A 16,670-nucleotide genomic window follows, 5' to 3' on the forward strand; every position below is an offset into this window, starting at 1 on the left:
GTTGTGGGATTCTGTTCCAAGCACAGTGGATTCGGTCTTTATTTTGGAAGTAGTACATTTCTGACATTGATAAAATCTTTAAGGTTTATTTTATTTTTTTTTTTACAAAACAGTTTGTTGAGTTGTCCTTTAAACATTGAGTATTATCGGTTTATATGTTTTTTTAATCCCTCATTTAGTATTGCCGAGGTCTTTTTACAGATCAATTACATTTCTTCTTTGTAAATTGAATTGGCTCTTTCCTTAATCATAACTGATGACTTGTATTATGTCTAGTATAAAATATACTAGATTATGTTATATCTCAAAATTATTTGATGTTGGTCATAAATAATTACATACCAAATTTTTTAGTAGTGCAGAGGTAAATAATTACATATCTGTTTGGTTCACACTTTAGAAAGTGTAAAAGGCGTTTCTTATGAAAACATAACCATTTTTTTTTCTATAAAATATATTTTTTTTTCACAAGGATATATATAAAATATTTTTTTATTTTAAAATATCTTCAAAGCTTTGCTATCTATACGTCATTTTAAGATGTGTCATAAAATTATTTTTCTTACGAGCTTAAATTGATAGAAAAGAAATATATGAATTGTTGTATTTTTAATATATTTTTTATGCAAAACTTTATTTTAAATTTTGTGTAAATTTATAGGTATTTTTTAAAATTTATCTTGTACTAAATTTTTTTATTTTAAAATCAATATAAATTGAACTAAGCACCTTTTTATCATGAAAATTTTGATACTATGTCATAAAATTATTTCTCTTGAAATTTAAAATAATACGAAAAGATACATAAATAATCATATTTTTAAAAATTATAGTAATTAAATAATTAATTAAAGTATTCAGTACTGGCGCCGCCGGTTGCCAGTTTGGTCACGAGTAAATGAGCCATTGGCCACTTGCATTCTGTGGTTGTAAGTTACGACAAACCAAATCGGCCTAAGATCCTATTATTTCATTATTAAATTCACTTTAAATTCCACACCATATATTACCTTCTATCAATACATATATTATTCTTACTATTGTTCTTATTATCATATGTAACAGCATCAATAGGAGGATATATAGATGCATGGAGTAAATATTAATTCGAACATTTCTATTATTTTTTAACAAAAGTTTAGGTCAATTGAGTATTGATTAGTTAATAAGCTTTGAGATTAAAACTTGATAAGTATTTATAGAGGTATTTATAAATTATTGATAAAAAGAATTGTCATAAGAAAAAAACCCTTAAACTTGCATTTTTAGTGTGAATATCCCACTCGCCCCTGACAATTATCTCGAAAGGACATCGAGATTTTTAAGAAAAAAACACCTAATTCAGCTCCTGATTTTTTTGGGACTGATTAGCCCCTGTGCAAAAAAAATTGATTTTTTTTTGTTGCACAAAGACCTCGTTGTCTTTTCGAAGTAATTGTCAAGAGCCAGATTGAGTTTTTTTTTTAAAGATCTCGTTGCCTTTCGAGATAATTGTCAGGGACTATTTTAAATTTTTTCTCGCATTTTTTATCATATGAAAATATAAAGTTATGAGCATTTATCAACACTTATATTGATTCCATTAAAATTTCTTCTTAATTCTTAAGTGGGTGGGGAAGCAAGTGGAAATATGAGTGTATTATCAACCATACAAAATGAATTTTGTGGTTCTAATATAATTTTAATTCTTCCCACGTGAAGAAGATGATAGCTCATACAATTTTATAGTACAATTTATTAAATGTAGAAAAAAAAACTTTTTTATTTTTCAATATTCATTATTGTCTTCTAATCTAAAATTTCTTCTAAACATTAAAAGTTGTCTCTATACAAGAACCAGAGCTTTGGAGAGAAGTGACGCAAGCATGGTCTATTGGATGGCGTCATTTTCTAATTATTAGGTGTTTATATATTTTCTTAAAGATGCTGTTAAATTACTTATTAGTCGATATGTCCAAATTAAATTTTAAATATTAGATAATAAAGCAAATTAGAAGATTTAGAAATACACTCGTATATTTCCATTTTGCTTGTCTATCTAACTTTATAGCAATTTTTCTCCCTTTTATGAGTGTATATTCACCTAAATTATATTATTGGAAACAAACAAAAAAAAGAAGTTAAAGGTTAGAATTTAGAAAGCATGTCGTCTTAGCACTTTAATAATTTGTCTATAAAATATTATTCACAACTAACAAAGTCAATCACTTTGGTTATAGTATGTAATAATTAATACAAAAATATTATATGTAAACAAAAAATAAACTATTAAATCATCAGTCATTATTTGTCTACACATATATATAATGTTTAATTTATTTTTAATATATATTTTATTTATATATTAATATATATTTTATATAAATAACTAATTTTTAGCATACACAAATCTTGACAATAATAATGCATAAAATAAAAGTAATCACATTTTTGTGTGTGCTAATGACTAAGAACTCTACATACATATCCTCTTAATTGACTCCAAGTCCTCATTTGATTCAAGATGAACATTTGATATAAGATATTCTATTTGCATTAGTTAATTGTCTCATCTGAATCTATATTATCATATTATTTTATAGGGGTGAGCACAGGTAGCGGGTATCCGATTACCTATTCGAATTCGAACCGAACCAATTAAATTGGTTTTGGAATTAACGGATAATCAGGTCCAATTCGAACCAAACTAATAGCCTTTGTTATTGATTGGTTCGGATATCGATTTTGGATGTGCGGATTCCGAACCAATCCGTGAATCCGATCATATTAATTAAATAATATATATATATATATATATATATATATATATATATATATATATATATATATGGTTTTTAGTGGCTTTTAGTGAAATTATTCACTATTAGTATGTTTAAATTTTAGTCCGTTTAGTTTTTAATGTATTTAGTGTTTAACATGTTTAGATTGTTTATATTAATGTTATATATTTATTGTACTTGTTGAATTTTTAAGATAAAAATTTGATTTTTTTATGAATTTTAAAGTCATCGAATACCCAATTATCCGAACCAAAGAAAAATATGCACATGCATGTGATGAAATTTAAAGGTAGTAGATAGATAGATTAATACGTGTCCATTATCATTATCAAGAAATGAATCATTATTAAATCTGCTTTTTTTCTTTTCCGGGTTTCAATAATGACACTGTTGCTTAAACGAATGAGATGTCTACACAATTTGAATTGTGTTAGCGTGGTTTCTTTTGGTTATATGTGATTGATTTTAAATTAACAAACATGAAAGATTTTTATTTTGAAAAATTAATAATATTTTAAGAGGTAATTTAAAACTATACTAGGATATTATGAAATCTATTGTTATCAACAAACACTTCAGAATTCTATTTTGTTAAACATTATTGTTAGAATCAGGATATATTAAACATTAATGAGAAAATTCATGCCATTTACTAGAGAGAGATAAATAAATCATATAAAAAATAAAAAATTTAACTTTATCTTTCTCATTTTTTAATTATTATTATTATTATTATTATTATTATTATTATTATTATTATGTTAATAAAGATTTCAGATGTTGTGACTTGTGAGAGGGTAAGGGTATTATACACTTTGATGTAATTATTTTTTGCTATTACATAGAATAGGTTTTTAAAGAAAAAGGTTTTAAGAGTTTATTAATTATTTCTATATTATTAACATAAAAAAGTTGAATATTTTCCACGTTATATTCTAAACACATGTTATCACATGAGTAAAATTATTTCTTTTTAAATGAATTACTTTGTTTATATAATATAATTAATATGATTAAATATCAGCATAAAATTTATAAATTAAATTAATCTCGTATTTAATTTCCATTTGTTTTTGAGATATATTGCTTGAAGCAACAAAATTCTTTTCATTAAAAAACAGTACTATAAATAGTAATATATTACAATATAATAATATTTACAACCACATAGAAAGTCTACAACCTTAAAAACATTTGTCCCTCCCTCAGAAGCAGTTAAACACTCTGCTTCTTCATTCTCCACATTACTCTCTCATATAATATTATTGATTATTAATTGTTGAATCTTATATAGAATTCAACAAGATACTACCACCAATAACAACCATTGAATAAGAAGCCATCATCATTATCACTTAAATAAACAGAAACTTCTCTTTTTCCTTCTCATATGCTTCAACAACAACAAGAACAGTGAATTATATATAATCTTAAGAAGAAGATTATGGGAATATTGCATGATGATGTAGTGATATTCAGGGAGGCAGAGAAAGAAGGAGATCCAACAGTGATAACAGTGAACTGTCCTGACAAAACTGGTCTTGGTTCTGATCTGTGTCGTATCATACTCTTCTTTGGTCTTAGCATTGTAAGAGGAGGTAATTTCAAAATCTAATCTTTCTCTGATTTCTTAGTCTTTTGTTTGGATTTGAGACATGGGTTTGTTTTGTTTTGCTTTAATGTTGACTCTTTTTGAATGAATTATTAGATGTGTCAACAGATGGGAAATGGTGTTACATAGTATTGTGGGTGGTTGGGAAAGAGAATACAAGATGGAGTTTGTTGAAGAAGAGGCTAATTGGGGCATGCCCTTCTTGTTCCTCAGCTTCTGGAATCTCTTATTACTCTTCTGATTTCCATCCACCTAAGCCTCCTCATGTCTTTCTTCTCAAGTTTAATTGCTATGATCGCAAAGGCCTTTTACATGGTATTCTCCATAACCATATTTACATGTGTTTAATGTCTTGTTCTTTTCAACATCAATCTATTTAGTAATATTTAGGTTTGGTTTGGTAAATCTTTTCGAGTCAAGAATCAAGACTTTGAGGTTTCTGATATACCTTTGGTTTTAGTTTTAGATGTTACTCCTTTCACTAAATTACTTTATTCTCAATGTTTGGAGGACTAATATATGGAACAGATCATATAGGGTTTGATAGAGAGAACTAACAAAGTAAATGGTTTTTGTTTGAATGGTGACAGATGTTACAGAGGCTCTATGTGAACTAGAGCTTGTCATAAAGAAAGTGAAGGTATCTACTACACCTGATGACAAAGTCATGGATCTCTTTTTCATCACAGATACAAGGTTTTTACATCTAAAAGAACGGATCTGATTAAGTACTACCAGTGCATCAAAATTAAACTCTGAATTTATTTTCATTTTGTAGAGAACTTATGCATACTGAAAAGAGAAAGGAAGATACCAAAGAATATTTAAGAGGAGCATTGAAGGATGCCATCATTGATATTAGACATTGAATTGGTAGGGCCGGCGGCGGATATTTGCTCGCTGGCATCATCGTTTCTTCCGGCGGCAATTACCGATGAAGAAACGATTGGAAACAGAACGCTAATACGGTCGGATGAAGTGACTATTACTATGGACAACACTCTTAGTCCTGCTCATACCCTTGTCCAAATCATGTGCCAAAATCACAAAGGTCTTATCTATGATATCATGAGAACTCTTAAGGACTACAACATTCAAATTTGTTATGGTAGATTCTATGTTAAAGAGAGAGAAAAATGTGACATTGATTTGTTCATCATCACAAAAGGAGATGGGAAGAAGATTGTAGATCCGAAGAAGCAGCATTCTTTGTCGTCCCGGCTTAGGACGGAGCTACTCCATCCGGTCAGAGTAGGCGTCCATAGCCGGGGACCCGACACTGAGCTTCTCGTTGCCAATCCTGTCGAGTTGTCCGGCAAGGGACGTCCTCTCGTCTTCTACGACATTACTCTTGCTCTCAAAATGCTTCAAACTTGCATTTTTTCGGTAACTATTTATATTCTGATTATTACTCAAGTGAAGATATCTTTAGAATTTATAAAAAGATAATAGTTAAAAATCGTTAAATAATTTAACATATTTTACTGAACTGCTAAACATATATAACAAGTTTGGTATTCGCGTCTTAGTTTGATAAGTAGTCACCTTTTTTTTATTGTTAGAATTTAAAAAATGAATAATTTAGTCCAGACATATGACATACTGAAAATCGTTAAATAATTTAACATGTTTTATTCGTTATTGCGACAGGCTGAAATCGGAAGACATGTGATCGGAGACCGGGAATGGGAGGTATACAGAATCTTACTTGATGAAGGAGGAGAAGGGTTATCTCTTCCGAGGAACAAGATTGAAGAAGGAGTTTGGAAAATGCTGATGGGTTGGGAGTGATAGATCCATGATTTTGTTCATAGTCTAGTGTACAATTGTACATATACATATAACAAGCTCCTTAATTTTTATCTTATAGTTTATTAGGTGTTATCTCTTTTAATTTATCATATTTGTCAAGTTATACATTTGTAATTCTAACTTATATGTATATATAAGAAAAATGATAAGGCCATAGCAATTAAGAAGATCAAATAAAGGAAAATGGAATGTAATATATTGTAAAGTAGTAGAAATATATAATTGATACACAAATATCTTACTTCTTTATAATAGTTCATGAGTTTGTCTTTAATATATGGACAATGAATCTTAATCAATTAATTTCTTCTTAGATATTTTCTTAGGATACATTTTTCATGATTTTATTGCACAACGTTGTAGTCTTATACCCCACACCAATCTTAATGCTATTGAAATAATTTGATGAATTGGACTCAAAACTTTAGTGATAAGGTCTCTTTCCATCCAAAAACATTTGCTTTAGTTTGTTCATTGATTTCTATGGATGATGTTATAATATTATTGTGGGGTTCCTTGAAGTAGTATGATATTTCTCTTAATAGACATGTGCACTCTATTTAATTAAAATATTTGCTTACTTTTAGTTACACACATGTATTAAATAACTTATGAGAAATATCTTAACATCATTGATAAATTGAGCTAGAGAAAACAAATAGGACAATTAAAAAAATATTACTATATATTAAGGTAAAAATTTGCGTGCAATACTTTTTATATAAAATTGACAGTTGAGAATCGTTAAATAATAATTTAGTTAAATCTATTAAATTATCTAACGATTCTTAACTATGAACTTTATGTAAAAATAATTACATGTGAGTCTCCACCGTATATTAATTAACATGATTAATTGATTTCTAACTAAATTAGCCTAGAGTTTCCAATATATTCCTAATTTGTGGAAGATGCCAGCAACCAAACCCCAGAAAGTGATTTCAGCAAAGATGACATATAATAGAGTACCCAATCTCTCTGAGTGCCAAACATTGTTAAACACATGCTCTTGGATCCAATTTACCTGGTTCATATCATCCCAAAAAAATTGTTATATATTATGCTTCTAGCTAGCTACTTGAGATCAAGATTAAAGTGAGAAAAAGAATATTATAGTTGGATAAAAATATGGAAATTAAAGCATATATTATATTTATATAGGTTTAATTATACTGTGAGTTTTTATAATTTTTTTAATAAAAAAATTATTTTAATTAGGTTTTTATATTTTGAAAATTTGTATTATTAGATCCTTATATTGAATTGAATTTTGTAATCAAATCCTTGGAATAACCAAAATATTACAAAAGAAATAAAAAGAAAAAGTAAACGCTCCTATATATAATTCAATACATATATATCTAATTTTGTAAGGTTAGTTAAATGTAAATAAAAGTTTATTCAATTTAAGAAAAACTTACATAATAATGCTAAACTGTGTTTAAGGGCTTTATTATATTGCAAAAGTTTATTCAAATATGCCAAGACTAGATTAATTTTTTAATTAAAAATTAAGTGAAATTATATGGATTTACACATGACCAACACTAATATATAATCTATGTAATATAATTGAAAGACTGAAAAGAATAAATTAAATAAATAATAAAAAGGGTAAGGTAGATTATTACTAGTGTGTTATCTTGATCCTTATAATACCATCCATTAACAAAGCCTGGGAAGATGCTCTGAGCAGCCATAACAAACACAAGCATTGCATTCATTCCTATCCATTCCAAGAACAAGAATGGCGTTCTAAATCCCCAAACATCAATCTGATTTTTTCATTAACAATATAATATTATTGTTAGACAAGAAAGATAATAATTAATTAGGTAGCTGTTGAAATATTGTATTCTTCTGGTTCTAGCTACTTTATAAATAAATTTAAGAATAAAATCCAAAACAGTCCTTGGCAATTACTTCGAAAGACAACGAAGCCCTTAACAAAAAATAAATTATCAAAAGTCGAATTGGATATTTTTTTTTTGGATCTTGTTGTCTTTTTGTAGTAATTATCAGTGATCGGGTAGAGTATTCACTCAATAATATTCTTATGTTATTGTTGACTTAATTGCTTACCAGTGTGTAAAGTGCAGAGAATACAATTCCTGCTGCCCCAGCTGTGAAACAAACATAGCTGAAGCTGTATAGTTGCTTGTTGATTGGGATAGCTGCATTTCAATTTTGAATTTTCCATGCAGATTAATTTTTCATACAGATAATAGAGTTTAATTATTCTGTTAGTCTCTATAATTTTATAAAATTTGTAATTAAATTTTTATAATTTTTTTATTGGGTCGTTAAATGCTTTTAATTTTACAATTATGTTTTTTCATATAAAAAACATTAAATTAACAGAATATTTCGTCCCAAAATTATATAGTAAATATTTAATTAAGTTCTTAATTATGAATGCGTTTAATTTGTAAAGAAATATTCAGTTAATTTTAATATTTTTTATATTAAAAAGGATTTAATTACAAAATTAAAAACAATATGGAGATCTAATTAAAATATATATATATATATATAAATACTTAATAATAAATTTGATGAAATTATAAGAACTAATAGATTAATTAAATTTTTAATTCATTCCTTGTTTTACAATTTACAGTTAATGTCTCAATGAAGCTAATTGCAGATCAACTACTTATTAGCATAGAAGAAAGCAATTCTGTTTTAGGCATGTAACTGATAGGGGTGAGTACGGGTAGAGGTACTGATTCTCCGTCCGAATTTGAATCGAACCAATTAAATTGGTTTTGAAATTAATGGGTAATTGGGTTCAATTTGAACTAAATCGATGATTTTTGTTAGTGATTAGTTCGGGTATCGGTTTTAGAGGTGCAGAACTTGAACCAACCCGCGAACTCGATTATATATTAATTAAATAAAAAAATAAAAAATATATATAGCTTTTCCATTAGACAATGATTATTCATTATTAATATGTTTGAATTTTAATGAGTTTAGTTTTTAATGTATTTGATGTTTAACATGTTTGGATTATTTCTATTGATGTTACATGTTTATTGTACTTGTTGAATTTTTAAGATAAAAATTTGGTTTTTTTTATGAATTTTAAAGTCATCGGCTACCCAATTACTCGAACCGAACCAATCAATTTTTAATTGATTTGGTTTAATTCGGATACATATACTAAAAAATGTAAATTCGAACCAAACCGAACCAATTATATTTTGATCGATTCGGTTCTAATTTTACCATAAATCCGAACCAAATATATCCGTGCTCCCCTCTAGTAACTGAATTACCAGAATCAGTTAATGGCAGTTACTTGTATCAATAGCTTACCATGTGTTAAATGAAGGATGATGCCAAGGATTAGTAACACAAACCCCATTGAGATCCATTGCTTTAACCTCTCTGAATGCCTCTGATGATAAAATAATAATGTTTTATAAATTAATTACAACAACTTCGTCTTTCTATATAATATAATATAATATTATAGGGATAAAGTAGTAAATTAAAGTAGTTAATAACCTTGAAGTGAATCAAGACATGACCATAGTGGACGCCAATGGTGCCAGACAGGATAGCTGATATGGAACTAATTAAAACGAACAAAAAAAAAAGTGAAATATAAAATAGTTAATTTCTTCTAATAAATCTTTCTATTTATTTTACATTTTCAAAAAATAAATAAATAAATAAATAAAGACAAACCTCAACAGGCCCTCAGGTTCAAAGGGAGCACGACACCAAGTTGGAGCATCTTTACGAAAATGCCCCTCACTTGGAGAACTTAATGTGCATGCCTGTTAATGATTAAAACGAAGAAATAATTATAATTAATGAAAAGCATAAAAATAGGTAGTTTAAACTTATTAATTAATGATATGACATAATAAGATGCCTTCAAGCGTGACCAAACAGGGTGAGAGTAAAGATGGTTAATCCCCCAAACTTGTCTGTCCACATAGCCAACTGCATTACATGCTGCTCCTAAGTCTCCTCTCATGCCACATATTACCTTGTAGTAATAATTACAACAATTTAATTAATGATTAGTCACCAATAAATTAAAAATTAATTCATTCCAAATTTAATCTTTATTTAAAGGTTTTTATGTTGACTATCGTTAATTAATATACGGGAATAAAAATATTTAAAATGTCTTTTTGTTAAAGATATTTTTTAGTAATTAAAATTTAATTATAGAAATTTTTGAACTAAATTTTGAACTGGACAAAATTAATATTTTTTATAGAAAATGACTATAATATCTTTATTATAAAAAATAACTAAAATATTACTATTATATAATTATTTTTTATAAAAAAATATTAATTTAAACCAATTTAAAATTTAGTTCATCAATTTTTTAACTAAATTGATTTGTTCAATTTAATTATGACAGAAATAGTACGGTTTAATCGATTATATATGTTAAATTTTAATTATTAAAAAATATTTAAAAAAAAAAGATATTTTAGATATCTTGACTTTCTTAATAAATTACTATATACATAGATATGCATGATTTGAACTCTTAATATTTGTTTAAATAGATAAGTAAACTAACTTGTGGATCAACTGAGCTAAATTAACCATTTATTTGACAACATTTCAAATCATGAAGAGGTGCATAAACTTACTGTATATCTCTTTGGGTTTTCCTCATTATAGTCCACAAAACTCCAATTTGGAACATAGAGGCTGAATGTTGTGACCATGTAAATCAGAAATGCAACAAATCCTCCAAACCTATGCAACATGTAGTGTTAATTAATAATTAGTCAAATAATTTTTACAATCTCAACCATTTAATTTCAGTAGAATTGGATTTGCCCCTCTCACCATTGCCATCTATACGCAGTAAAAATGGATAGATGTCCAGGATTTAGGGTGGAATCTTGGAACTAAATGTCTCTATTAGAGCAACAACACAGTATACAAGACCTATTCTCTGCATGCACACACACAATATATATAATATACAAATTAAATTTCTCATATTTGTTATTCAAGAATATAAATATAAATTAACATTTTACTTAGTGTTTGCGATTTTCTTTAAAAATATCTCTAATGTTTAGTTCCATTCAATTTTGTTCTTAATATTTTCTATTTGTATCAAAATTACTCATAGACATTAATTCCATGTAAAATATTGGGGTTAAAAAAAATAATTTTTAGGGATAATTTTGACAAAAATCGAAATCGTTCGAAATAAAATTAAATAAATCGAAAACATTAGAAATAAAATTGAATAAAATTAAATATTAAAAATATTTAAAAAAATCATAGACATTGTGGACGAAAAATATATTTTATCCTAAAAATCAAGTTAGATTAATTTGCGTAAAAATAAACTGATATTAGATGTTAGTTTAAAGGAGAATTTAATATTGATATTTAGAAATTAAATTTATATTATATTATAATAATTTAATTAGTTTGAGGATGAGTCGGACCTGAAGAATGCCACACCATCTAATAAATTTCATGTCAACCCCATATGAAAGGTCATCAGGGGCATGAGAGTATCCACCTGAGGTTAACACTTTATTAGTGTTCTAATAATAACATATTAATGTGTATATGCATCTGATGAGGCAAAGTTAAGAAGAGAATTATTATGGTTAATTATACCTTGCAAAAATATACCCCAGAAGAGAAGTTTCAATGTTCTAATGAATATCTTCTTCACAGCATATTTAACCTTAGGGACTCTCTGCATTATTATTGAATTAACACTAATTATAACATAATATAATTTTGACTAGTATAATATGATGATAGCTGATGTAACATTTTAATTACCTTGAAAGCAAGAGCTATGGCAACTCCAACAATGAAAAGAAAGAAAGGCATAACAAAATCAGCCAATGTGCATCCATTCCAAGGTGAGTGATCAATTTCTGGATAAGCCCCACCAGCATCATCAACCAATATCATCACCTTTACATACAATTATACACCTAATATAAGCTCATAATACAAATTAAATAAAGGTTTTTTGGTGTGAATAATTTTACTGAATTTTTAATTAAGTTTTTTTTTATTGAGTTTTATATCATATTAAATTTTGTAACTAATTAAGTTTTTACCATAATAAAAATGTTGAATTAACAGAATATTCTATTAGGTAGCGTTTGATGGAGAGATAGAGATGGAAAGATTAAGACTGAGAGACAGAGACTAAAAAATAGAGATTGAAATAAATCTTAATATTTTATTTGGTACAAAGTAAAAGACAGAAATTAAAATAAGAATGAAACTCTAATTTAATTTGCATAAAAGGTAAAATTAGAATTAATTAATTGAAATGATGGTATTTTAGGTATAAAATGATATTAAAGTTTTAGTCTCAATTTTTAAAAATTTTAGTTCCATGTGTCTCTACTTTTTAGAGATACTGAAATACTGAAATTTTGAGGATAAAGACAAAAATTTTAGTACCAGAACTAACAAACATGATACTGAATTTCAGTCTTCTAATCTCTATCTCAGTACCTCAAAACAATATCTTAATAAACAAAATGAATATATTTAACACTTGACTATTTAACAAAATATTTTATTAATTTTAACATTTTTATTACGACAAAAAATTAATTACAAAATATGATATAATATAAGAATCTAATTAAAAATTCAATAAAAATATAAGAACTAACAAAATAATTAAACTTTAAATAAACAACTATTTGTATGTATACATGCACACATATTTATAATTGTTAAAGTATATATTTATTTCATTTTAATATATACTTTATCAATAATTAAGACTGACCACGATAGTGAAACCTCTAAATGCATCAAGTGTTGCGATTCTCTTTGTTTTCTGTTTCATTGTTCCTTGATCTTTCTCATGAGAAATGACCGTTTTGTCCTTTTCATCAAGATCAATAACAATAGAGCCATTCAAACCTTCTTCCATTCTCTTTGCTTCTTCATTATTATCATCCATGGTACCTATTAGTATTCAAAAGTAGTAGTGCAAAACTCAATTAAGACATGCAAGTTATATAGTAATTGCATCCAATTTAAGACATGAAAAAGGTCACTGAGGTGAGAAAGACACCAAAAGGGTCCACTATTGTGAGAATACATTATATTGCTCAATAATAACAGTTTAATCCTCTTTTATGTCTTTAAGCTTTGACTAAAATTTTGTACTAATCACTAATCAGAATCCTCACCGCGGATACTATTATGGGCCTGAATTGGGCCTTAAATTATATAAAGCCCAATTAATCCATACCGAAAAAACAAAGTATGAACATGAATTTAAATAATACTAGTATGGTGTGGGCTTTGGCCCATCAAGCTTGTAACTATGCTGAAAAAAAGTATGAACATGAATTTAAATTAAAAAAAGTGATATGAATTTTTGTATATTAATATTAATTAATTATCTAATATAAGTAAGGTAAACGAAATTAAACTCTAATGTTGATGAGATATTTATGTGAACTACTTTGGGGTAAAAGAATGAAAATTCTTTCAAGTGATAAGAGGATTGAATGAAGTTGCTTTGTCTTTTTGAATTTGACACTAAGTTTGATTTCATAGTCACAACTTATAATTAGGGTTGTACATAATTAAGGTTAACCAAAAAATTAAATCTATTTTTGGTTAACTAAAAATTATTTTAGGTTAATTAACTAAATTAGTTTTACATGATAAAATTGGTTATTAAACAATAAAAAATTTAAAAATTGATTTTTAACCAATTAAAAAATAATAATTTAAAAAATAATCAATTTTCATCGAAAAACTAGTTTTTGCACAGAAAATTTGAATTTTTTTTTTACAGAAAAATCGATTTTTGCATAGAAAATTTTGATGATTTTTGAAAAAAATCAGTTTAAGAGATGATCTAAAACTCATATATTTAAGAGATGTGAATAATAATAATAATAATAATAATAATAATAATAATAATAGAAAGATAAGTTAGACAAAATAATATTTTAAGTAAACCTTTTTCGGTAATTATATATTTTAAAGTAATTTTGCTTACTACTGTCCAAACATTATCATCACTTTTGTCAAAATTAATTTACAAATAAGTACCAAACATATATTTGAAAATATGCGTAATCCATTGTGGTTAAAAGAATTATTAGCATAATGACTTCAGCGGATAAAATTTCAAATCGGATTTAGACAAAGATTCTAGGAAGGAGCAAGATATTTAGTATAAACCAATCCCACACTTGAAACAATGTTCACTTTTCATCATTGCTTCAAACCCTCTTTTATATCCTAATACATATAGCCACCCACTCTAACATTTAAAGTAGGTTTATTAATTAGTTCAAGTCTATAAAATTATGATTAATATCTGCACGATTTAGCTGATCATCACGATATTATAATAAGCTAAAATATCATACTTATTATTTATATTTAAAAAAAAAACTTTATCTATTATCATCACATGTGTGTATATATATTCAATAATAATGTATGTTACTATCTTATGTATAATACTTATTTATCTTCTTTATCAATTATTCAAATAAGTCAAATTGGAACTTTATCTTATTCTCTCTCTTCTTTTGATTAATTCCATATTAAAGTTGATTAATTAATGGAAAGGCATCTAATTAGGGTATTATATAGCAGTGTAATCGTTCAATTTGAATCCTTCTTTGCATATAGCAATTATTACATCCTTAATCAATGGTCCTATGTCTCCAAGTGCGAATATTCTATAGGCCATGTTTGAGAAGCTACCGTGGAAAATTTGTTCCAATGGGTTACTTTAATTTGAATAGGATCTTTGGATATGTTGTCCACATAAGTGATAAGAACGGATCAATGATCTTATGGTAATAAGATATGATGTAATCATGACAAATAATCTTCAATATTTGTGTCACATAATAAAATGAGTGCTATATATACATTGCTTAATTTGTTTTGCAACTACTTATTATAATTTTTTTAAAATATTATATATATTTTTATAAAAATTAATTATCATATATTTATGTATAAATATATTTTTTATTTAATTTATTTTAGTATATGTTTTATATAAATAAATAATTTAACAGTTGATTTTTATTATATATGAAGTATGATTTTTTTTGTATTAAATTACTTGACTTTTTATATGGTTCAATTTATTACTTTTTTTATTAAAGATAGAAAAATTTGAGACTTTTTAGGTGAATATAAAAAAATTATGTTATTTGAGATATAACTCATTAGCTGGTTCAACTTATTATTTATCTCTAAATTAATTAGCTTAAATACTTAATAATAACTCTCTCATCACTTTCGGAAACAAAATATTGAAAGGGTACTCACTTTTATGGGTTATCATCATGCAAAGTCCATGCCCTATGCTAAAATTGTGGCTATTATAATATTATTCTACTAATTTGATAGCTGCCCTTTTCACTTTCTCTAGAAAGCACCAAAGCATCCCTTTCTATTACCACATTGCCAAATTGCTCATGAAGGATTTCTATTCTAACATATATATATATATATATATATATATATTATATATATATATATATATATATATAATATATATATACAAGTTTAATCACCTGTGCCATGCATGTGATAAGATTGAAATTATAATTTTAAGTTGTTATATTAAGTTTTTTTATTATAATAATTTAATTAATAAAAAATAACGTATGCGTTGTTTTTTTTCTTAATATAGTGTTAATTATATTAACTATAAAATAGTTAGTTTAATCTACTTTTTTCAATAAATCAGGCATATACTCAATATAACCATAATAGTTTAGTAATACTTAAATCTACCAACAAAGTTTTATATTGGTATACTGTGAAGTAAGAAATATCAAAATCAGCTCAAAATGTAGAACAAATTAATAAAGAATCATAATGCAGAAAGTTTTGTAATAAACAATAAATAATTTAAATATACTGAATAACAATTCAATGCAATCCTTTGATACCTACAAAATATATACATGAAACAACACTGTATCAATGTTTGTATATAATTATATGATTAACGTAATTATAAATTATTTGTCAGAGAATAAAATTATACGAATTTTTATGATAATTTTAATATTCTCAAACTATTAATGTACAATAAGAATTCATCTATTAGTTCCTAAAATTTTTAAATTTTTTTAAGTGATAGTAATAAATTTTAATAAATAAATAGATTTAGTAAGACATTTTGTTATTATCGTTTTATTATAGGCTCTCAAAAACTTCTCTATATACCACATTCATTGTGCAGTAATTTCCAAGTGTATTAACCCGTGTCATGTACGTGATAAAATTAAAATTATAATTTTAAATTATTTTGTTAAGATTAATTTAAATTATAATAATTTGATTAATAAAAATATAACATGTTATGTATTATTTATTTTTTCTTAAGCTAGTGTTAAATATTAACTCTAAATAGTTATTATTAGTTTTAGTAATCTACTTTCTTCAATAAACATATATACTCAATGTGACCATAATACTTA

General features: G+C 26.0%; 1 protein-coding gene and 1 pseudogene across 1 annotated transcript; one reads left to right on the forward strand and one right to left on the reverse strand.

Annotated features, from left to right (window-relative positions):
- The first annotated feature begins 3,954 nt into the window (after nucleotides 1-3,954).
- Nucleotides 3,955-6,440, forward strand: LOC130960571 (ACT domain-containing protein ACR10-like; annotated as a pseudogene).
- Nucleotides 6,441-7,081: 641 nt separating this feature from the next.
- On the reverse strand, nucleotides 7,082-13,036 carry LOC130963670 (uncharacterized). The gene is given in 14 exon segments (XM_057889771.1): nucleotides 7,082-7,228; nucleotides 7,836-7,979; nucleotides 8,287-8,378; nucleotides 9,526-9,607; nucleotides 9,718-9,784; nucleotides 9,901-9,992; nucleotides 10,091-10,207; nucleotides 10,833-10,941; nucleotides 11,035-11,095; nucleotides 11,098-11,143; nucleotides 11,652-11,728; nucleotides 11,830-11,911; nucleotides 12,001-12,138; nucleotides 12,977-13,036. Coding segments are annotated over 14 exon segments (1,314 nt in total).
- Between the last annotated feature and the right edge of the window lie 3,634 nt (nucleotides 13,037-16,670).

This window comes from Arachis stenosperma, chromosome 2, assembly GCF_014773155.1.
Source record: "Arachis stenosperma cultivar V10309 chromosome 2, arast.V10309.gnm1.PFL2, whole genome shotgun sequence".
Classification (NCBI taxonomy): domain Eukaryota; kingdom Viridiplantae; phylum Streptophyta; class Magnoliopsida; order Fabales; family Fabaceae; genus Arachis; species Arachis stenosperma.